Genomic DNA, 25,916 nt, shown 5'->3' with positions numbered 1-25,916 from the left:
CTTATACTATGGATCCATGTAGTAAAACTACACGATTATTATTATTATTATTATTATTATTATTATTATTACTATTATTATTATTATTATTATTATTAACAGTATTTGTAATGACAGTTTGTACTTCTGGAGAACATTCAAACAATCACATAACAAACAAATACCAAAACAAATAAAATATAATAATACATCACTGTCAAGAAATTTTGGACAGCAGAATGTTTTAAAGTTGTATTTCATAATTCTTTTAATTCTGATTCCAACCAAAATAAAAAATGTAAGGCTCTGAAACTGACAGAATATAATGATAATTATGTACCCATTTGTACTCCATATATCACGCAAAAAGAAATAATTGAAACAATCAGTAAAATTAAGGGAAGTACTGCACCTGGGCCTGATAACATTCCATATTATATCATTAAAGCCTGTAGTAATGGAATAGCGTCAAATTTAGCTATTATATGTAACGCATCGTTAAAGAATGGAGTATTTCCTTCAAAATGGAAGCAAATATATGTTGTGCCAATATACAAATCTGGCGATAGATATGATTTTAAAAATTATAGGCCTATTAGTTATGTATTGTTAATTGTTCTTTAATTGGTAAATGCATTCTCTAAGATTTTTGAATTAATCGTACACCAACATTTATATTTAATGTAAAGAATATTTTAAGTAATACGCAACATGGTTTTTATAAAGGTAGATCGATTGCAACGAATCTCATTCATTTTACAGATTTTACGTACTTTGCACTAAAAAGTAATTTACAGGTTGATGTTATATATATTGATATGTCAAAGGCCTTTGACTCTATTGATCATAAATTACTTCTGAATAAATTATCAAACATTGGCCTATCACTGTCTTATATTAAATGGTTTGAAAGTTACTTATCAAATAGAACTTTTAAAGTAAAAATTGGTAAGATAACATCTAGTCAAGGTCAAATATGCAAGGGAATACCTCAAGGGTCTCCCCTGGGTCCGCTTCTTTTTTCTCTATTCATCAATGACCTACCAGAAAAAGTAAGGTACTCAAAAATGCTATTATACGCAGATGACATAAAGCTCTTTAGAATAGTTAATAATGAGTATAATAATTATCTCCTGCAGAAAGACTTAGATGCAGTAAACGATTGGTGCGAGAATAATTTATTAACAATTAACTGGAAAAAAGTAGATATATGACATTTACTAATAAAACTCAATACTTTGTCAGTAAATATGAAATTCATGGAGTAAGAATATACAAAGTAGAACAAATTAAAGATCCTGGTATTATTTATGACAGACAATTGAAATTTAGTAATCACATAAATGATTTAGTACAATCAACGAGAAAAACATTAGGTTTTATTTTTAACCAATGGCCTGATTTTTAAAATGGTAGTTCTTATGTATACTTATATAAGACACTTGTTAGATCCAAACTTGCATTTGGTTCAGTCGTTTGGAACAGTTTGTCTAATATACTTATTAACAAACTTCAAGCAGTACAAAAATATTTTATACGACTAATATGTTATAAAATGAAAAAGGACTACTATTCACACGAGTATGAATATTGGTTAACTTTTTGGGGACTTCAATCTCTAGCAGAAAGAAGAAATATTATGGATAAATACTTTATTCAAATGGTATTGGATAATAAATATAGTAGCGATTACTGCTTGGAAAATATAGGAATAAGAGTGCCGTGTTATAGTGTAAGAAGTCAGTCGACATTGGTAGCACTAAATTCAAAACGTGAAATATTGAGAAGAGTGACAATGTCTTATAAAGCTTAAAATGAACATATGTTGGGAAAAACAATAGAGCAATTATTTTATTTAATTATATTTTTTTCCCAAAGATTAGACTGTTTTAACTTCATAACAAGGGTCGTGATTTTATTATTATTATATATCTTCAGAATATCTTTAGTTATAACATTTTATTCAAAGAACCAATATTTTATGTGAAAATGTGACAATAGGTAACCAGGATCTTTTACATAGAGGATACGAAATTTTAAGCAAAGTTGACTCATTATTTAAACGATAGTTAAATGAAGCTTTAATTTCCATAGCTCTGTTAATAGTATTTTATGATATTGACTGTATCTATTTTAATTTTATTTTATAATCAGCTTTAATCTTGTAATGTGAATATATTAAACTTCTGACAGGGGTCTTAACCTACTAATATTCATTCTATATCATAAATCTTCTGGTTTGCTTTAAAAGATTGTATAATAATTCTTGACATAGTGCTGTACTTTTGCTAATGAGCTGTTCACGGCACTGATAATAAAATTATTATTATTATTATTATTATTATTATTATTATTATTATTATTATTATTATTATTATTATTATTATTATTATTATTATTATTACAGTTTACCAGAAACTATTTATTTCACTCTGACAAACCAAATCTACAACTTGTGATATTTATTTACTTCTATCATTCCATCCGGCAAATTAGTGTGATCTGTACAAGAGGAAATGTTTTCCTTGTTGGTAAAATTTGAGATGACTGCTGCCATGCTACAACTTTGAGCTTCGCCTTATCTCAAGCAGATGCAGACATGTCGGAAGGTTTGATTCTTGTACAGTCATTAATTCAAACGCTGCCGAAGATGAGGTCTGGAGAATATGATTCTCAACGAATAATATTCGAACAAAGGGTCTTTCCTAGTAAGATAGTGAAATCGGCCCTTGATCCAAATTGGGTAGTTATTGACCCAAAAGGTTACCCTTGACCTAAAACTACTTCAAAAATATTTTGACCCCCTCCCCTCCCCTTAACGAATTATCGTATCATACATGCTCAAAATTGAATATTTTTTAATTTTGGTGGGGATGGTCGAAAAGTTTTGAAAGTTTCACAAATTGTAGATACTATCTAGATGTAAATGTATATTTTTCAAAACCATCGATGCGTATTTTCTTAATTTTTTTGCGTGTTGAAAATTTCAAAAAAATTGTAGAAAAATTTTTTGTTGGGGACACGCCGCTGATTTTTTGCTTTAAAAAAATGATATACTCTTAGGTACAACATATATTTTTTCGGGACCTGAAATTGATGGCAACATTGTCAAAATGAAATAAAACTGAAAACAAACGTGTTTTTCGCACAGTTTTTCCACCATTTTAGGGCCCTCAAGGTGAGGGCCCCTTCAAACAATCCTTTGCCAAAGTTCACAATTTTCATTTCTCTTGCGTCCCTTCCTCTTCTGTCGTTCTTCGGCTGCTTTGATTGTGTCCATTTCGGAATAGAAACACCAAATATATCTCCATAACAGTGCTTTCACTTCAATCGACTCTTGCACAACAAAGTTACACAGCTCGCGGTAGAGAGCGCTACCGATAGAGAACGCCACTGTGTGTGGCCAGTGAAGCAAGCATTGATAGATACGAGGAACCGACGCGAGGTGTGTGTAACTTCGTTGTGCAAGAGTCGATTGCAGTGGAAGCACTGTTACGGAGATATATATTTGGTGTTTCTATTCCGAAACGGCCACAATCGAAACAACCGAAGAACGACAGAATCGGAAGGGACGCAAGAGAAAGGAAAATTGTGAACTCTGGCAAAAGATTGTTTGAAGAGGTCCTCAGTGACAAAACTGCGCGAAAAACACGTTTGTTTTCAATTTTATTTCTTTTTGACAATGTTGCCATCACTTTCAGGCCCTGAAAAAAATCATGTTGTACCTAAGGGTATAACAAATTTTTTAATCAGCGACGTGTCCACTCCCAAATTTTTTCTACATTTTTTTTTTTTGAAATTTTCAACACGCAAAAAAAAAAATAAAGAAAATACGCATCGATGGTTTTTAAAAAAATACACATTTACACCTAGATAGTATCTACAATCTATGGAACTTTCAAAACTTTTCGACCATCCCCACCAAAATTTTAAAAAAAAATATTCAATTTTCACCGTGAATGATACGATAATTCGGTAAGTGGAGAGGGTAAGGAGTCAAAAGTTTTTTGAGGTACTTTTGGATTATATAGCAAAATCATTAGATCAATCACCGTTCTACATTCAAGAAGTGAAAACTTTTTAAATTACAACATTGTTGAGCCTATGGCCCAGCATTATGGAAATGATCTGGTAACATTCAAATGTGAAGTCAAAATCCTCCCAAACACAAATAAGTTGTACGAAGACGAGAAGAAAACCAAAGTTGGCTACTTGGAGAACATCATTATCTTATTTGTGTCAACAAAACGTAGTCCTAGAAACCTACAAGCTAGGTATCATCTCTGTGAATATATCAGTTTCTACTGCTACGTGTGAAAGGTCATTCTGATGTTTGAAAACATTAAAGACATATACGCAATTTAATGACCGAGGATAAGTTGAAAAACTTAGGATTACTTTATATTGAGAAGAAAATTGCTAAATCGTTAGATCTGGAGAAAGTTACTGGTAAGTTTGCTGCTGACCACAAGAATAGAAAGATCGTCTTTTAAGTAGAAGCATGAACGTACAAGTTATTTTCTTTACTTGTAAAAGTGTATATCTCTGCTTCCACTTAATTGAACGAGTCACTCATATTTTAAATGCCGTGATTAAATAACTACTTACCTGTCAGAAATCAATTGCATTAATGTATCCTAGTTATTTGAGGTAGTAAATTCTTACATATTCACTGTTTTGAAAAGGGTAAAAGAGTAAAATCGTGAACAACAAACATGAGCACATTCACCTTCGACACCACAAACACAAACACACACACACACACACACACATATATATATATATATATATATATATATATATATATATATATATATATATATATATATATAGATATATATAGATATAGATATAGATATAGATAGATAGATAGATAGATAGATAGATAGATAGAATGATAATATTGGTCATGACAAGCAATCGATCGAGATATCGATGAAAAGACTACTTCATTTTCTACACGTTGTTTCGAAGATACATATCTCGACAACTAATGAAGACGTTGGAGTCATTCAAAATCGTATTGCAGGTAGATAGCACACGTGATAGACATTAGGGTCCGTTCACATATTACGTAACGCTATATTTGATCAATTTTACCCCCTCCCTCTCTCTTGTCACACTTCGTAATGCAAGGCTGAACCTCTCCCCCTTTGTTACTTAACGCTCTTTGATTTTTGTTTTTTCACCAATTTTGCTTATTTTGGGAGTTATCATAATAAAAAAAAAATACTGACAAAACTTTTCATTACAAAATGCTTGTATTTTGAATATATTTGTAGTGTTTTTTCGTCAACAAATCAAAGTATTATAAAATGGTAGTACCATAATAATATTTAAACCCCAAGGTTGATTAGTTAACCAGTCTTAATTTTTCGAAATTCCATACTGTCGTTTTCCCAAGGAGATCAAACCCAACATCTTAAGTCGCCGATGATTGGCAAGAAGGAAGTGCTGCAGGAAGATGCAGGTGAAACAGGATCTAGAGAATTGACATTGGCCTCTTTTTTTTCTGGAATCCAGGATGCTTCCTGTATTTGAAGTTTCCCAGTGTCGACGGTACAAAGAAGTTCTCTTCCCCGCAGATCACAGATTCGACTTGGCTGCACACGTGAAGGAGTAGGGACATCTCGTTTGTGAACAAGCTTTCGGCCATTTTCTTTAATTTAAGTTTATCCATTTTCAAATTCTTCTTGTCCTAAATCAGTGCCAGAATGCAAATAAACTCGATTTCTCCTGGAAAATTCAAATCTATAGATAAAAAAATCAGTATGAGATGAATACCCGACGAATTCAGTTTTTAATATCTTATTTTGCTTTTATAGTTTTGTCACGGAAAATATTATTTCATGACAGAGTTTCTTCTGTTTCACATGCAAAATCCCTTGAAGAATAGAGTGGGTAATGATTCAAATTAGTTTTAAATCTAATTTCAGCAATAGTTTTACGAGTGGGAACGTGAGGGCATTTTTAAGCTGTAGTTACGATCGCTAACAACTAACTCCAGGAAAGCTTGTACCGTAAATGCATTGCGGCGATAGTCACAAAACAGAGCTTTATTGTATCGTAATACACGCAGGGATCGTCACCAGTCATGCTGGTGCAGGCACGTAGCCAGGGGGGTCCGGGGGGTCCGGACCCCCCCTTCCAGACCAGAAATGAAAAAAAAATAGGGAAGGATGAAACAAAATGAAATGAGAAAAAGAAGGATCAGCGTTAAAAATAAACCACAGGAAGCTTTTGGTTACTCTTTCTTATGAGGAGATTTGTATTACTTGCAATACATGGTTGCGAGGTTAGCGATATATCCTGGGAGAGTCAGGGATTTGAAAATTTCTAGAAAAGTTGCGGAATTCTCAGGATTTCTGCTACTACTATCCATTTCATAAAGATAGGCCCCTGACTTCGAGGTGCTGCTGTGACGTCCAGTCAAAACTTATACTGCATTGTCGTACCTCGTTGGAATTGTTGGAATGTTGTCTTTTCAATACTTAAGACATACAAATTTTCTTTGTACTGTATAATGAGAAAAAAATAGAAATTAATGAAAAAGTGCGTATTTTTTCGTATTTTTTTGGTAAATCAATGTTTGTAGGACTATATCTCGGAAAGGAGTTAATATGAAATAATTTCCTGTGCAAGATATGTAGATGCATATATTACCTGCAAGTTCTGAAAATTTCATTACTCAACACGTAGTAATTTTCTTGTTATTCAGCAAAAAGTGAGACATCATTATCTGTGAATTGCGGCGGTGTATTAACAATCTGAAAAAACTTTTAGAAAGATCTTAAAGTAGCTTTTTCAACCAAACTGTTTTGACTTGTTTTAAAAGATAAACAATCACAAATATGACATTATGATTTTCTCTGCTTTGCGCCCTTCGCTATCGCAGTTTATACGGAGTGCTACGTTGCCACATTTTCCTGACGCGTATACACTCTCAGCCGGACGGGTATTTAAACTTGTTACTTACTGTCCGTCACTTTTTAGAGATATTTTAAAAATGTAATGTCTCCACAGATTTTAAACCAATTTCTTAGAAATTAACAGGATATACAGTAAATGTACCAAGTGTTCAAAATTAGAAAAGCGAACTCTTATCTTGTTTGGATTTGCATGTGATGGTCCTCGAAAATTTGTTGATTTTTGTCAGTTCTTCACTTATTGCACGCAGTACAAAATACACTTGCACAGAAACAAAAACACGCACAAAGTTTATTATACGATACAACCTTAGTTGATATGTAATATTGAGTTTACACTTCACAGAAAATCTGTTTTAAGATCTAAGAGCTCCAAGCTACATTAGAATCTGCCTTTGAATAGGAATGACGCGGTTTTTTTTTTCGGTGCAGCCTCAGGTTTACTTGAAACAGAGTTACTATCTTGTTCACTCCCGGATACGCCACTGACCACAGAATAATCAATGTCCTTACTATTAATTACTAACTCATAACCGTCTGAGTCAGAGTCATTAATCAGTTCTGCAATTTCATTATCGCTAAACATTTTGCCTCTTCTTTTTGTAATACCGCCGCTCGTGAAGGAATATCCACTTTTTTTTTTTTTTTTTTAATCAAAAAGCACAAGATATACTCACGAAAATATAAATGCCCGTTCGTCCGTCTCATTGCAATGAACCAATATGATATGAATATGTGTGTAAGTTTTTGACGCCTACGAACGGAAGGGAAGTATTGAAGACTTAATCAGTGCGACGTGATGAGACGCAAATACAGCCCTCGTCACCTACTCATTGCATTGTTTTCTTTCGTTGAAAGAAAACAAAGGACCCATTCTGTGTTACTGTACATTCGGCAAGGGAATTGATCGCAGAACTTGGGTGAACACGTGATTGCCAAGGCACATTTCTTTTTAACCTTTAACATGTTCGTAAGCTGGAGAGTGTGTATACTGATAGATCTTGAGGTAGAAATGGAGCAATTGTTTATAAATATTAGGGAAGATAGCAGGAGCAGCGATGAGTCAACAAAGTTATGACGAAAGTGAATGAAGTAAATAGATTAAGAGATGAGCTTTTGGATGCGTTACTTCAACGTTTTATTTCGATTACATTGAGATGTGTACACTCATGTCCAAAATTATTGTCGCATATCTATAACTGTCTTCTTGTAAGAATATAATTTGATAATGATTTTGCAGGGTACTTTTAATACTGATACTATATGTAGAGTCGGGAAATGTATATTTGTGGTAAATTTCATAGGAAAAGAATACGAAAATTAGCATGAGTAAAACAAAATGTTGCTAAATGGATAAGAAAATTTTAGTTTCGTTTTATTGTTCTTATTTACTGCTCTTTTGACATGAAATTTTCCACATAGCCTACATGTCTTTGCCGATTATACACATACTAACATTATAAGAAATACCAGGCGAATTCGTTATCAAATTATATTCCTACAATAACATATTTATAGACATGCGACAATAATTTTAGACATGAGTGTACATGCATTAATGTTTTTATGATGTTGTGAAAGGTTATAATAAATACTTTTTCCTATTACATTCTTATGAAGTAGGCTTCGCGCTACAAGCTTCCTGAACGCGACAACACTGCACGACAGCGTTGCCGCACTTCCATTTACTGTATGCTGTTTCTTCATATAAGCGCGGGGAATTTAAAGATTGGGTTGCAACATGGCTCACCGCTTAACGCAGAGAACATGTTGAAGTAAACATATTTTTTTAAAAAATAAATACTCTACCAACTAAACCCTTTTTTGTTAATAGTTCCAAATATTTGGAACACTAGACTTCCAAATTTTCGAACAGTATTTTGTACGTTTCTCTACCTACCATGATAAAGGAGATCAGAGCTTCGCACATTTGTTTTAATTACACAAAAAATATCAAGTGATGAAAATTGAACTTTTCACAACTTACAGTTAATGGATGCATCTACATGTTGTACACAGGAAATTATTTCACGTGATCTCTTTTCTGAGATATAGCTCTATAAACATTGATCTACCAAAAAAGTACGAAAAAATACGCACTTTTTCATTAATTTTTATTTTTTTCTCACTACATAGTACAAAGAAAATTTTTATGTCTTAAGTATTAAAAAGACAACATTCCAGCAATTCCAACGAGGTACGACAATGCAATATAAGTTTTGACTGGACGTCACGGCAGCACCGCGAAGTCAGGGGCCTATCTTTATGAAATGGATAGTAGTGAGGGAATTTTAAGCTTGCGAAAGCATAATGCCGTTGTGTAACAGCGTGGACATTTTTATCATAATTTTTCGTCATTGCATCATTGCAATATCAAACATGTTATTTCAAAAACAATTTTCTACTGCTCCTTTAACCTGTCATTTGAAACACTGTAGTTGACGGTATAATAAGAACAAAAATATATGTGGAAAGGAAGTCCTGTTAACATTTGATTCAACAGAAAAAGGAACGCAGATATTGTAATATATTTTACAAGACATTGTTGAGTATGTACTTTTTATAATAGTGAATATGTACTTTTATAATAGTTGAGGTCATAATGAAAAGAAAATTGTTAAACAGAGGAAGAATGTAAATATTGTATAATTTTTTTCCATACTTTTTTTATTTTACTCGAGTTCTTTTTTCATAGTTTATTAAAATACTTACAAACATATCCTCACAAACCAATATAGGTTGATAGTAAAGTAGTTTAGATTGATCGAGCTCCAGAGCCTTCAGAATTTCATGTCACGCCCCCCACCCCCCACCCCCGTTACGAAATCCTGGCTAAACGAACCGTTTCAGTAAAATTGTTTAGAATGATCGAGCCCTTGGTGTAATGGCCACAGTATTTCATGTCACGGACCCCCCCCCCCTTCACGAAATTCTGGCTACGTGCCTGGCTGGTGTATAGTAGCGTCTTCAAATCCCTTCTGCATGATTCAATTTATACAGGCTGTATGTTCTCAATTTTCCAAAACAATATAAATATTTATTTATAAAAATGAAAAGAACTGAATAGAATTACTTGTTTAAAAGATTGCATATAAACCTAAGAATAAAACGAAATATTACAGGAAAAAAAACACGTTACGTAACGAAGACATTAACCGCCTCTTCCCTCAGGTCATACATTGTAACGCAAGGCTAAATCTCCTCTCTCCCTTTGCTGCGTTACGTAACATATGGACGAAAAAAATGAAATCTTTAAGTTTTACGTCCCACGGTTATGCCGGTTAGGCTAAAGGAGACGGTGATGATGAGTGATGAATGAATTGGTGGAATGAAGAAAGTGGGAGGAAACGGGAGAACCCCGAGAAAACCCACGCACACGGTGTTTGTCCACCACAAAGTTTACTTGGCGGGGGCTGGGATCGAACCCGGGACCCCAAACACCAGAGGTGAACGCTCTACCACTGAGCCACCGCGGCCCCCCATATGGACGAACCCTTAGATACGTATCACATTCATTACACTTACAGAACCCAGTATCCCGGACAAAATCCCGGAATTCATATTCAAATTTCCATATGCCCATTCAAATATCTGTCTACCCATTGAATTGAAACAATTGAAAGTTGTTTGTTTTCACTAATTTGTTTGGCTTCTTTCTTTCATTCTTGGCTGGGCCATTCGTTATGTATGTATGTATATGTTTGTCTGGGTATATCAAACGGTTAGGCATGTAGCCAGGATTTCGTACCGGGGGGAGGGGGGAGGAAGTGACAAGAAATTATGAAGGCCCAGGAGCTCGATCAGTCTAAACTACTTTACTATCAACATTTATTGGTTTGTTAGGACAATAAAAAGAGGATATCTTGGTAAGTATTTTAAGAACAAACTATAAAGAAATCTCCAGTAAAATAATAATAATAATAATAATAAAACTTATTGAAAAAGATTTTATAATGTATTTCCGTTCTTCCTCTGTTTGTTCAAATATAACAATTTTCCTTCATTATGACCTCAACTATTATAAAAAGTACATATTCACTATTATAAAAAGTACATACTTAATAATGTCTTGTAAAATATTTTACAATATCTGCGTTCCTTTCTCTGTAGAATCAAATGTTAACATAACTTTCTTTCCATATAAATTTTTGTTTTTATTATTCCGTCAACTAGTGTCTATTCCAAATAACAGGTAAAGGAGCAGTAGAAAATTGTTTTTGAAATATCATGTTTGACACTGCAAGGATGCGATGACGAAAAATTATGATAAAAAATGTCCACGCTGTTACACAACGGCACTATGTTTTCGGAAGCTTGAAATCTTCCTGCCTAGTAGCAGAAATTCTGAGAATTAAGTAACATTTCTAGAAATTTCAAATTCCCTGGCTCTTCCAGGATATTATGCTCACCTCGCCACCACGTATTGCAAGTATTACAAATCTCCTCATAAGAAAAAGTAACCAAAAGCTTCCTATAGTTTTTTTTAACGCTGATCCTTCTTTTTCTAATTTCATTTTGTTTCGTCCTTCCTTACTTTTTTTCATTTGTGGTCTCGAAGGGGGGGGGGTCCGGACCCCCTGGACCCTCCTTGGCTACGTGCCTGTATAAACTCGAAATATTTTAACAATCGATTCTTGCGAACGGGCTGACTAGCACCACTATATATATATATATATATATATATATATATATATATATATATATATATATATATATATATATATATATATATATATATATATAGGGTGAATGTGCCACTAGTCAGCCCCTCACCGGTAGTCAGCCACTTACGCATTTTCGAAACAAAAATAAGAAAACGTTACATTTTGACCCTTATCAATATGAATCAATATGAAGCTTAGCTTTTAGACATTTATCCTCTACACAGCCGATCACATGTCACACCGAAATGTCACCTAGTGTCGCAGCAATAGGTGGACAAAGAAGACGCTATGTTGTAATGCGTGAATCTGCTACGTAAAAAATAACAGACGAGAGTTTTTGTTACAAGTGTGTATTTGTTATCTAATGCAAAAATAATAAATATTCTTTTTATTTTTTAATTTGTATATATTAAGGAAATGAAAACAGAAAAAATATTTTTTGTAGATTTTGAGCATTTCGTTTGTATAGGGGGGGCCGAGTACTGGAATTGAAAAATGAGTGATTTTCTAAAGGTCAGCCCCCGGGGCTGAGTACTGGAATTATCGCATGTGTGTGCAATTTCGTCCATCACATGCCCAGACCAAGTATTCACTTCCCTTCTGTTAATAATATAGCCTACAGCATGACTCACAAATCTTTGTTTTTCCAGTAGTCGGCCCCGGTAGAAATGCAAAGGCCGAGTACTGGTGCCTCGAACGCCAAAAGTCAGCCCTGTTGGTAATTTTACTGCAATTTTAAATATCAACATCCAATTTGCTAAAACCAGGTTCCCACTTACTCATTTCATGTAAGTAAATATAAATTAATTAAAAAGGAAGAAAAATGGAAGTTCAGAAATGAAAACGGTGGTCAATTCACCAATACTTAGAAGAGTCTCTCTACAATGCACTGAGGGCTGTAGAAAATGGAATGATTATACGTGAAGCTAGCAGAACATTCAATGTTTCTCGCAACACACTGCAAGATAGGATTCATGGTCGAGTACATGAAAAAAAAATGAAAATGGGACCAGATCCAGTGTTAACACCACCAGAAGAAAATAAACTAGTTCAGTGAATTACTGAAATAGCCAAAGTTGCATTTGGGCAAAATAAAATGGATATATTGAATACAGTATACAATATTGTAAAAAGTGACAATAGAAAGAAACCTTTCAAAGAGAGTTATCTAGGAGAGAAATGGCATAAATTGTTCTCACCAGAAAACCCAGAATTAGTTTGCAGAGTTCCCGAAGGCAAGAGCAACAGTCATCGAAGAATTTATTCGAAAGTGGTTGAAAGAACTCGAGTAGTATCTCCAACGCATTAACGCATCCGATATTCTTCAAGATCCCACCCGAATCTTTAATCGTGGTGAAGCTAGGTTTAGCCTTTGCCTCGAAACTGGTTATCGCATCGAAAGGTTTGAAAAATGTTTATGAAGTCCAACGTGCAATTGACAAAGAAACAATCACTGTTCTTCTGGTTTTCTCTGCAAACGGCGAAACTGTATTTCCAATGGTTATTTTCCCGTATGTTAGACCACCGCGTGACATCATAGAAAGTATGCCAAAGGTCTGGTTTTGGGGAAGATCAGAAACAGGCCTGGATGAGGATTGATACTTTTTATGAGTATATTGTAAATGGTATAAACAAATGGCTGGAAGAAATAACGTTAAAAGACCAATAATTTTATTTGCTGAAGGGCATCGCACACATCCAACTATGGAACTTAATGTGTTTTGCATCGAAAACTGAATAATTCTATATCCCTTACCACCTAATACAATACACATTCTTCAGCCAGCAGATGTTAGTGTCTTCAAATCCCTCAAGATAGAATGGAAGAAGACAGTTCATGGCTGGCAAAGCCAACCCAAAAACATAAATAAGTGTGTAACAAAATCTCACTCCTCTTCACTCTTGTCAACGGTATTACTACCATTCTTTTCTCTCTGATTCAATTAGAAATGGTTTCAGGAAATGTGGCTTGTGCCCTTTCAATGCAAATGCTGTAGACTACTCTAAATTAAAAATAGCTTAGTGAAAAGACGTTTGGAAAAAGATTGCAGTGTATCGGCTGACATTAATTCACAACACTTTCAATCAGCTGAATCAGTGATTTCATATGTAAGAGAAAAACTGGTAGAGAAAGGTGTAGATGTTGAAACAGTGTTAAGTGATATCGAGGAGGAAACTTTGATTCATAATCATTCTATTGAAAGAATGGGGAATTTATCAACTGTTAGTAACATCAAAGAAAAGCAGCGCCGAATTTCAACTCTGCTCATCTGCGAGTTGATTTCCTCGCAGATTCCTTCTCTATTTCCTTGTCAAGCAGATCGTACTGAAATATTGGTCCATAATGTAATGGAAGATGGTACGATGTTTTGAAAGATGGTACATTACTTCAAGTTAAAAGCACCAACGTTAATATTGAGAACACAGTCATAGATAAAGCTCCCGAAAAAAAGTACAAATAACAGTAGACAAGTCTCACCAAATTTTGAAAATAATTTATTTTGGTCAGGACCAACTGCGAAGACTTCAAAGAGGAAACGGAGCAAAATAAATTACCAAGTGCCATATCGTCAGATGAATGGAGAAATAAAATGATAGCCAAGATCTTAGAACGGAAGATAGCAATTGAAGATATTTTTTTTTCTTTTTGCGTTTTCTAACTTTTAACTGGAGTGATCAAATAATATTGTGATATACTGGTCATGAAATTTGGCTATGATCTAACAACTTTAGTTCTATTTGAAATGTTTTAGCTTCATGGTTGCTTATATTTTTACGAAGGGTCCGGTCAATGCAATTTTGTTCTTGTTTTTCCGAGAAATAAATAATGTGTTTTTTTGTTAAACAATTATAATGTAATCTGTTATATTTGTAGTGTCATGTAGCAAAATAAAAAAACGCTCCATGATATTACATCTGTTTTTATTATTAGTTTCGAATTTTGTTGGCTGACTTTAGGTTCGTTAATGGCTGAGTTCTAGAATGTAGTGGCTGAGTACTGGTATTTTTCGGCATTTTTAGGAAATGTATAAATATTGTTAAAATCCTAAAAATGACATTAAAAACATTCTTTTCATTGTAAACTAGACTAAATAATGAATACATATATCATGAAGAAGTCTCATTCTGTTCAAAATTAAAATCAAAAATGACATTCAAACTTAAAATTTGAGTTAGGAGGCTGAGTACTGGCACATTCACCCTATATAGATAGATAGATAGATAGATAGATAAATTTTATTAATAAATTAAATTAATAATATATATAAATTTTCTTGGGCCTTCCATTGGCCCGCTGAAAAAAATTCTAGCTCTCTATATTAACTTGCGTCAATTTATGCAAATATGCGTCATAGTTTGTGAAAATTGATACAGTAGTTACAATTGCTTCTTCCAGTTTTTGTGTTATTCTGTAGTGCGTAATATTTTGTGAAATTGGAACGGAATGCGGTCCTACAAATTTTGTGTTGCGTTGGCGCAAAACAAGATAGCAAAATAACAGTGTTATATTTAGAAGTTCGTGTGTTAGTTCAGCCGCACGTTCTGCTTCTACTGATGAACAACAGCCGGTGAGCGTAAAAATGGCGTCAGCCACATGTGTTAGGCAATTTAGGATGATGTTAGTTGTTTTGTTATTCCTTAGTTTAAGTCCAGTATTTGGAAGAAAAAGTTTAATACAGTTGGACGAAAATAATTGGAGTGACATGTTGTCAGGCGAATGGATGGTGGAATTGTTAGTATTTTTTAAATTAAAACTTTGTGTTTGAAGTGTTTCTTGAATTTATAATGATTTGTCAATTGTAGCTGGTCAAATAGTTTTCTGTAGTGATAAAGAGAATGATTGACGATTGTAAGATATGATAATATTTGTGTCACTTACTATGAAGTAAGTATTTGCAATGGGCAAATATTAGAATGTAAATTTTTTATCGATTCGAGTTTGATGATGAAGAGTGCAATACAGTCAGGTAACCTTTTCCAAAGGGAAGCGCTCAAGCGTAACAATACAATTGTGGTTGGAGTATTAGTCAATTAAAGTTTCTGTATTATCATATATATCTAAAAAGTAATGTGTAAGAAGTTTAACAGTAAAGTGAATTGAGGGATGGTTTCCTCTGAGAAAATCTACATACAAGCCTTGTACTCCCAACGTGCTAACAGGCACTGAGCGAAGCTAAGTTACGTATGTGCTAGGGTAGTTTATGTGGGAAACCCGGTGAAGTTTTACTATACGGATCCACAGATTGTAAAATGCACAGATAAATTTGGACAAGTCTTTAATTTGGCTATATTATGTCGAGAACATAACCCAGCCAACCCCTGCGAGGCTTGCAACCCGTTCCTCCTCCTCCTCCTACTACTACTAAGGGATCCGCGGAGGCTCAGTGGTAGAGCGTTCACCTCTGGTGCTTGGCGTCCCTGGTTCGATCCGAGCTCGCGCCAAGTGAACTTTGTTGTGGACAAACACTTGTGTGTGTGTGTGTGTGTGTGTGTGGAGGGGGTTTCTCGGTGTTTTCCTGAGTCCTCCCACTTTCTTCATTCCACCATTTCATTCATTTCTCATCATCACCCTCTCCTTTGGCACGATCGTGGGACGTAAAACTTAAAGATTTCATTTCATTTCTTCCTCCTACTACTCCTACTTACACTATGGATCCGTATAGTAAAACTGCACGGAAAACGTTACACTGAAAATAAAGTGTATGCATGAAGTCTTGGAGATCTTATCTGGAGGAACAAATTCACAGAAAGCTAGTTAATTCGAGAGTTTTACCGGTAACTGAAGTTCATGATCAGAAAGTTACGTACCATAACTCAAGTAGTTTCTACGAAAGTTTGCACCCTTTGTAAACATTAAATTCTGGAGCGTGGAAATGTTGAAAACTATAGAAAAAAAAGAGTTAATAAAGGATATATTTAAATAAAATTATTAAGTTATCGGGGAAATAGATTAAATTGTACGAAATTTAAGCATCAGACAAGCGAAAAAGGTACAATCCGCGGCAAAAAACCTGCAACATGAGCATATAAGTTTATTCTGAAACGACGAAGTCTTTTGCTCCAAAATAAGTCTGCACGGGAGGAGGCCGAGGTTTATCCTGGTGTGATTCGTTACACTTAGACGTTATGTTCATTCCCTGTGCTGTTAGGCGTAGTTTCACAATAAACTTACATCCTCATGTTGCAGGTTTTTTGCCGCGGATTGTACAAAGGTTATCATTGTACAGCGACTAATTACAGAGAAAAATGAAGTTCGATCGTGGTCTATATAAAGGCGTATCGTGCGGCCATATTAACTTAGCTGACAATAGAGCATAATAGATTAGTTTCAAGGCCACTGTCTTACTAACCAGCGTAGGAAGTATATGCTGCAACTGGGAAGAGAAAGGTGCCGAATGATTCTGACAACATATTACAGCATCCCACAAGTTGGGTGCTCAGTGTTATCCTATTTTAGGGGATGGGGGCATACATTTGTAACTATTACGGAAGAAGTATGTGGGTTGAATTGACAATCGGATTGTATAAGTCGATCTTAATGTTTATATGTATAATAACGTAATGGTACGAAATGCGAAGTGTGCTCTTTACCGCGTAGAACTGCTTAAGAAACGCATGATGAAATACATATGCTATGTCAAGGCAGTCTATACTGCCTGTTGTGCTTCTGCGTGACTGGGTTAAATAGGATTCGTTCTTTTTAGTTGCCACCTAGTACAAGTTGGTTTGTGATTTATGCCATATGTCCACATGCTGTATTTTTACTTGGCCCTCCTAAAGTCAATTTGAACCCATTATTGTAACTCCTTCCTGACAGTGATATGGTAAGGAAAAAAGTTGATAATTCCATTGAAACATTGGTTTTGTTATTTCTGAATATGAGTATGAATAGTATTTATGAATATGAATATTTACAACACTGAACAGTTCAAAAGTAATGCAATATGCGAAGTAATGCAATATGCACAATTATTGAAATATGAAGAAATCAGCGTTATCAAATATTTGTTAATTATCGCTGGGGGTGGGGAAATGAAAGATGATTAATTGTAAGTGAAGTATTTTGGCAGAACCATAAGTAATTAGATATCGTTGAAAACAACTTTATGTTCCTCCGGGGGGCCTTCAGCAGAATCTTAGCCTTAAAAAGTTATTTATAATATTGTGCTAACAAATGAAACTAACGGGGAAACAATAAGAATTAAAATAAAATGGCAGGATCAGGAGCCATTTATTCTCTTTTAAAACATCAAACTAGTATATAGTATAGACAAGGGTTGGAATTTTACTCATTGTGTATTTTTGGGTAAAACTCACCAAACAAAGCCACTTCCAACAATATATTTCAAAGCTTAGATTGAAATGTTAACCTTAATGTAATCATATTTAGTTGCTTCAATCTTGTTTCTCAGTATAGACCTAGTTTCGGAATTGACTTTAAATATGTATTTATCAAAAGACCTGAGAACATTTTCTGCATAATGGAACAAACTTACAAATAGTACCATAGACATGTGTTCATGTTCGTAATGTACGGAAAAAGTGAAATTTGGGATAAATAGGGATATTTCTCTCTTTTGAAAATACAGCACCCTGGAGAGGTCCCGGCCACACATATTCGAATGTAATCTTCCGTAAAAAAAAAAAAAAAAAAAAAAAAAAGCCCTATACGTAATATGTATGCAGATTTTTGTTGCAATCATGTTTATGAAAAACAAGGCTTTTTAAGAAAAGCCCAGCCCAGTGGGTTTTATTAGGTAAAATTCGGTTTTATTTAAATTTTGCCCTTACATTTAAAGCTGTATTCCTACTTCAGATATCCTTTAAGGGGATGATTAGTATGAACGCAGTAGTTGCTTAACTGAAACTCAATATTTTCCTTAAAAGACGCAAGAATCTGAAAGGGTTAATTGAATTTGAAAAAAAAAAAAAAAAAAAAAAAAAAACCGAAATGATTTTTTTAAAATTATAATTTCGTTCTCAGTTGCCAGTTTGCTTTCATACAATGTATTTTACGATTAAAGGATTTGCTATACTACATTTAACATTTGATGATAGTACCATACGTTACATATTCCACTCAGTCGCGGATTTAGGATATGATAAAAGGAGGAGCTAAACCGTAGTTTGTAGCTGTATCCAGTGTAAAGCAGAATCGAATCCCATTTTATCCAGTGTATACCTGAGCGTCAAGGCGGGGCTATAGCCCTATAACCCTTCGGTTCCGCCACTAATTCCACTAGATGTGCAAGAAGTCGGGAGTTTCCTGATCTCCGTTTTAGTGTAGCTATTTTTTGTTTTTGTGTGTAATTATCCAGTCGTAGTGTTGGGAAAATAAAAGTAGATCTCGAGTTTTTTTTTTTTTTTAAGTGAAGCATTTCATGTCTTTGATTCAAACTATGGTATTACAAAAAAAAAAAAAAAAAAAAAAAAAAAAATCTGATTTGTGTATTTGTAGTTATCATAAGAGAAGATTTTGCGTCTTCTTTTAATGCAACTCTTTTTCCTTTGTATGTGTGTAATTACCCAAAAGTAAGGTTGAAAAGTCCTTTTTTAAGTGAAGCATTTTCGATTTGTAATTAACTGGTACGTGAAGAACTTCTTATATATGCATTAGTACGCGTGTATGTACGACAAAAACAAAGGGAACGTAGTCGTATTGCTTTTTGTCCCATCTGTACAAGCAATAGGATCTTGCACGAACTAAATCCGTTATGCATTATTCCAAAATGTATTTTTTTTTTCTATAGTATTTGTTCTGGAGATCTTTTGATAATACATATTTAAAGCCAATTTTGAAGCTAGATGTGTACTGAGAAACACGATTGAAAAAACTATAATCACATCCAGGTTCTCATTGGGTCATTCCATGTGAATTCAACCGAGCCCAAAACTTCATGGATTAGATTTCGATGAAATTTCGAAAAAATAGTCGTCTCAGAATTTGATGATACTTTGTGTACATGTAGGCCTCTATGAGAGGTTATCATGCACCAAATGTAACCTTGTAGTTTCAGAGTACAGGGTGATAAAAAAAAATTGACAAATTTGATCTTTTTTGGAGAATGTTGTTAGCTTCAGTTGGTCATATCTCCCGTAAATGTTGAGCTAGAGAGAAAATAATATACCATTTTGAAGAGGAAAGAATAGGCTACAAGGTATGTCAGGAACATTTGTTTGAAAATCAAATATGATTTTCCGGGAAAAGTTTTTATCAGTGATATCTCACAAAGTGCTCATTTGATTTCCTTGAAATTGGGTAGCAACGTAACCCCATATGTCCGGCGTAAGTGTGCCAAATGTTAACTTGGGCCAAGAATGGGCCTGGAATCTACAGTGGTTTTCTTGTGACCATTTCGGGAGAGAGACCTGGGATGCCAATGTAGCAACTTGCCAATTTGTCAATACTGGTGAAGTAAAGCGTAAGAAATATTTAGCTATTACTGACCTGCAGGAAGTGATCAATTGTCAATGGTGTCTGTGTTAAAGCAGTCGATTGGGATCTTCCATCTCTTTGTTGCTGAGCGTTATGTACGGCCAGTTGCGGTTATGGGATCAACAAAAGAGATGTCGTCACAAGCAAGCAGTGAGAGCACATCTGGATACAAAGGAAGGTGCTGGTCCGAATCACCTAAGCAGCAATGCAGCTTTTGGATGAACGCAGTTACAGGTAATGTTGCACCTGGATCCATTACAGAGACTTGTCCAGTCTAGAGCTAAGAGCTTACTGGCATGCAGTGTCAATGTCTTCTGCTTTTATACAGGTAACGGACCTTCCAGAATGTTCACATTTTTAGGTCAATGCAGTGTACTACGATTGATAGTGGAATGTTCCAAAGATCCCCACAGGATTAGTGAATTACAGATTGCACCAGAGAAACATTACTGCTAGGTCAGTTACATCTCACTTCACCAGTACTGACAAATTGGCAAGTTACCACATTGGCACCCCAGTTTTATCTCCCGACATGGTCACACGAAAATCATTATAAACTCCAATCCATTCTTGGCCCAAGTTGACATTGGCACACTTATGCCGGACGTATGGGGTTTCCTTACTATCCAATTTCAAGAAAATCAAATGGGCACTTTGAAATGTTACTGATACAAACTTTTCCCGGAAAATGATTTGATTTTCAGATCAATGTTCCTGACAATCGTGTAGCCTGTTCTTTCCTCTTCAAAATGGTATATTATTTTTCTCTCTAGCTCAATATTTACGGGAGATATGTCCAATTGAAGCTAACATTCTACAAAATACATCAAATTTGTCCATTTTTTACCACCTGTACTCGGAAACTACAGGGGGTACAGGGTCATCCATGATCATCTGCATCTGCATTTGGTGCATGATCATCTCTCATAGGAGTCTACATGTACACAAAGTTTCATCAAATTCTGACACGACTATTTTTTTTTTTCTGAAAATTTGGTTGATTTAACATGAAATAGTTCCGTTTCAATCCAAGGTTTGAAGCATATTTTGATTTTTTTTTTTTTTTTAGATGGATTTACCCTCCCCCAAAAGTAGTGGGTTTTTTGGAGGCTGAGGAAAATTGCATCAACCCAGGTTGCAATATCTAAAATCAGGGTTGGCAAAAACCATGTTTTTTACTGAAAAAACCCAAAAATCAAGTTTTTTGGTTCAAACAGTTTTTTTTTTTTTGTTTGTTTGTTTGTTTAAATAATTTGCTCTATGTATTTATATCACATATGGACAGAAATAAGTTTGTTTCGCCTTGGTGTTATTATGCATCAACCAGGTTATGCTGGAAGGGGTCACATAAACTTAAAGCGGAATCCAAACGGCTTTACGGCTTACATCCGAGAGAAATTGTCCTCCATTTGAACTCGAAACCGGGACTAATTGGGCATCTGCCGACTCACTCACGAAGGACGATTCCTGATGAAAATACGGTGTACTGATCTTTACATACTTGTTAATATAATTATCAAGAGTTATTTCAGAAGGACAAAAAGATATACAGTTGCAGAAGTGAAACCATTATACAGAATTACAAATGGACAATTTCTAAATACTGCAGAGTACAGAAGAACTAATTTAGTCCAAATAAGTTCACTACGACTTTTATTAGTCCAAGTTAAAGAAATACGATGACTTAATTTTCAAATCAGTAAGAAAAGTGAATAAAGATATGAATTATTTGAGTCCACGTAATAAAAAGTTATGTATTTAAAATGTGTGTGTGTATGAAGTAACGATGTTCGAGCCCTCCTTGAACCTTATTAGTTCCCCTCTGACTATAAAATCTGAATTCAACACTGCTAAGTACCTATAGTTAAATGCAATTTTCTAACCACTTTAGTTCCAACCGAGGATCGAACTCCGAACCCTCTTGATACAAGGCTTAACCATTGCCCTACCGGGGAAATCATCATTCGACATTTAAGATAAAAATTCCTGTGTGTGCGTGTCTGTTTGTTCCCTGATAATAGTGACGTATTTAGGGAGGTCCAATCCTCTCTCCGAAACTATATATATATATATATATATATATACAGTTTAACTTTAGGCGAAATTTATGTATTTTATATATTTTTTGTGCCACAAGTTCTGGACCTCCTTTTTTTAAATGTCTGTCAAATATCAGTTACTTTTGTGAAGAGAAAGAAGTGTCATGTTGATAAAAGTCGATGTATTAGTCCGTAATGCTTAAGATACATTGTTTGGGATTGAAATATGTTAACGATTGGAAATTAATTCAAAATTCAGCTCTTGATACTTCCAGTTAAATTGCATAATTAACATTTAATACTAATTCCTAGTGTTTTTTACTCAGTTGCTTGACTCAGAACTATATCATATAAAATGAAGGAGGGTTTTTTTTTTTGGATGTAAGAAGGGAATGTTGGGAAAGGAAGGGGTAAAATGCTGTAATCTTGATTTCTTAATATATGCACATGATCTAAAGTATCTTAAAGTAAGTGATAAACTTCCTTTTCCTTCCATATTTCTACGCTACCCCTAAACATGTGGCATCGTTTCAAGTCCAAACGTGAAGGGACGTCATCACCCTATATCATCAAACGGAAAAAGCGGAAAATTCATTTTCTTGTAGCATTTTCATTCGTGGAGACAAGAGAAAAAATCACTTTGAAACGAACATGTAAGTTCTAGAGGATGATAATTTTTTGTGCGCGCGCGTGACAGCGTTTGTGCCGAAAGGATTCAGTAAAACCGCTTTATTCCATCTCTGACTCCTGACTTGAGGTATTATCCTAGTATTTGCCTGGCGTGTTTTGAAGTAAGTTTTTTTAAGCTTCTGTCAAAACCACTGAACCTTGAATCCTGAGTGTAATAGGCTGTACTTCCTCCATTCAAGAAATCGAAATATACACGAGTGCAAAGTGTTTCCCACGAAACGGGATGGGTCTTCAGGATTTCCTTTGTGCGACAGGGAAATTCCATAGTTTCGTTTCAAAGATGTACAATAGAACATGAATGCTTAAGTGATATTTTAAGTAGGAATACGGCTTTAAATGTACGTACAAAATTCAATAAAATCCACTAGGCTTTATATATATATATATATAAAAGAAACCTAGGTTTTTCACAATCTTGATATAGACACGCATCAACAGGATGAGAGGCAGAACTATCCATTAGAAATCTCTGCCATTATAGATTACAGCTACCTGTGACCGGTCATAACCCTTCGTCTTCTGTGTATCAGGGAATTCACATTAATATCCCAAAAGCTAAAGTTTGCCATGATTAAACATTACGTCTACTACTAAGGTTTCTGCTTGCTGCGACCACCCTTATCTACCTCTGTTAACTTAGTGACCCCATTAGCATAGCTGTGGTTGGATGGATGGATTCGATGTTAACGTCCCTTTCAGCAGCAAGGCTATTTGAGAAGTATACTTATATCTTAACGTGGGATCCAAACCACATGAGCTCCTTCCGGGAATCGAACCGGGTTTTCCGTGCCGAAGGTGCATAGCCTAACCATACAACCACGAGAGAGATACTAGCAAATCTAAAACATGTACTTTTATACTCACTGTACTCATTCAAAATATTGAGTTCCTTGTACCGTATTTCGAATCAATATGCATTTCCATTAGAAGCCAGAGAATGTTTCGAACAAGCAGAATGTTTGGAATGTTTGTTCATTTTTTAATTTTTAATTTAATTTAATTTAATTTTATTTTTTTTTAGAAAGTTGGAGATTATTGACCTCACTTATATATTGAGTAGATTATTTCCTTTGTTATACGTAAATATTTTTTGAATCTTTATGACTTACTCTCTCATTTGATACCCAACAGAAAATACGGGGACATGTACCAATTATCGGTCATGAGCTATAAGACTTAATCAAATTCTAAGATACCGTTTACTTTCTACATAGAAATAGACACACAGTCTGACATGCACGTAGTAACTTCCTTCGGGAGGAAAAGATCATTAAAGTTATGAAGCTTCTTAACCAACATACTTTTCTTATATCCTAAATATCATGTGAAGATTCCTTTGGATCTTTTGGCATCTCTTAAATGTTCATTTAATCTGATTGCATTTTAAACAGGCGATACACGAATTATTACATGAAGAATCAACTCCATACACACACTACTTGATAATAAATTAGTATAGTTGGTTTTATCATTTTCATTTCTCTCTCTCTCTTTTTAACATAACTTTCGTGTCTCCAATTAAATAGAGAGCAACTAATTGAGGAAAAAAATTATACTAGGGGTCCTTTTTAATAAGTTTTTTAATGAAGAGGGAACTACATTTATCTAATTGATAAAAGGAAAGTGAGACAATATAGATCATGTCATATGTAATAAAATTATGCATAGTAGAATTTTAAATAGTATATTGGTTTATATGTTACATATCTGCTTGCCACTGGTGTGAGGTTTCCTCTTATTGTGAAGGCTCTTTTTAATAATGTGGAAATTAAATTCCAATTATAATGATCATTATAAAGTAATAATAAAAATAGTCACCATCTTCTTCAGTAGACATGAAAGGCGGGACATTCAGCCACGTCGGGGACGCGACACGTTTTCTCCGAAATCGGGATGGATGATGGTTCTGTAATGAAAGAGCGTGCGAAAGTCCGAAATATAAGGAACCTAATGTCTTATAGGAGCAGTGAGTACAGCTGGTTTATTTTTCTGGGATATAATGAACATTCCAGCCTATTTTCTTGAAACTGACATAATTGTTTGACAATGATTTTTCAGGGAAAAATGATAGATCATCGTAAGTTAACAACACTGATAATGAGACGAATGGCAGTTGATTCTTCCTCCACAACAGATGCTATCGATTCTGGCAATTGATGTATTTTTGAGGCATAAAAGAACATTCGGATAAAACTAAAAACACTTGTGTATATGAGGTTGAAATCTTAAACTAAAACATTTCATTTTAACAAAGAACTTAAAACGAATGATAAAATACACGGAGGCGCGCCACTATTTAAAGATGTCGTCCAAACTAGCAGATAGGTTACAGGCTGCTCCGAGTTATTTTAATAAATATAAACAAGAAAAGCGTTTAAGTATAGGAAAAATGCAAATGGCTTATCAAGAGAAAGCAGTGTTAAGACAATTAAGACCTTAATAGCTTATTTTCATAATAGAATGTGTACATTATTTATTAATTTTTATTTACTTATTTTGTACGACTGAAGTTACTATTTGTATATTCGCAGCTGTAAAATATCAGAATGCACATGAAGAAATAGAACTTAAGTGGAGTAAGTATAACCTGTATTTGTGAATTTGTTGAATGATTTAGGTAAAAGATAAAAAAACAAATAATTCCATATGGATAAATATACATACCATCGCCATCACTTAAACTTTCAATTGATAATGTTGACAGAAGTTATTGTAATGTCATCTGTAATCATAACATTTTAAAAATAGCAATGATCGGTCGCTCTTGGATGAAGACAGGAATAATATATAGCATTGACTATTTTGCCCTGTATGAGGGTGGTTGTGAGAGAGGCGAGTAGTCGACGTTGCAGTGACAGGATTACGTGCTCTTCTGCAGAAGAAATATTGCGGAAAGCAAGTGAAACAACGTTCCTCTTCAATGAATAAACACTCGTGCACGCAGTGATACAATATTGAGTACGCGGTTTGTTTTTGAAAGCTGCAAAGGAATATAAAAATTCTTTAGTAACGGCGCGGAAGCCATTTTAGCAATCGTGGGAAAGAATGCTCTTCAATGTCTATAATCTAGTTATAACAATGTTGTGGCGTCTTAGGTTCTTCCGATAAGTCACGAAGCACTTTTGAATAGTGTTTCTTTACGTTGTAAAAACGAGCGAAAACTTTGTTGTAATTTTCATCG

The 25,916-nt window shown here is 34.4% G+C and overlaps 1 protein-coding gene across 2 annotated transcripts in view; it reads left to right on the top strand.

Moving 5' to 3' along the window:
• The first annotated feature begins 14,993 nt into the window (after window positions 1-14,993).
• LOC145660589 (thioredoxin-related transmembrane protein 1-like) overlaps window positions 14,994-25,916 on the top strand; it is a 46,257-nt gene continuing 35,334 nt past the window's right edge. Inside the window, exon 1 of one of the 2 annotated variants that reach the window (XM_081725837.1) lies at window positions 14,994-15,138. In XM_081725837.1, coding sequence (XP_081581963.1) covers window positions 15,125-15,138 — 14 coding nt within the window. In that variant the 5' untranslated portion in view covers window positions 14,994-15,124. The other variant, XM_081725836.1, reaches the window with a different exon arrangement.

This window comes from Thermobia domestica, chromosome 9 (genome assembly GCF_964235325.1).
Source record: "Thermobia domestica chromosome 9, izTheDome1.hap1.1, whole genome shotgun sequence".
NCBI classification, from domain to species: Eukaryota; Metazoa; Arthropoda; class Insecta; order Zygentoma; family Lepismatidae; genus Thermobia; species Thermobia domestica.
This window is presented reverse-complemented; position numbering and strand designations above follow the sequence as displayed.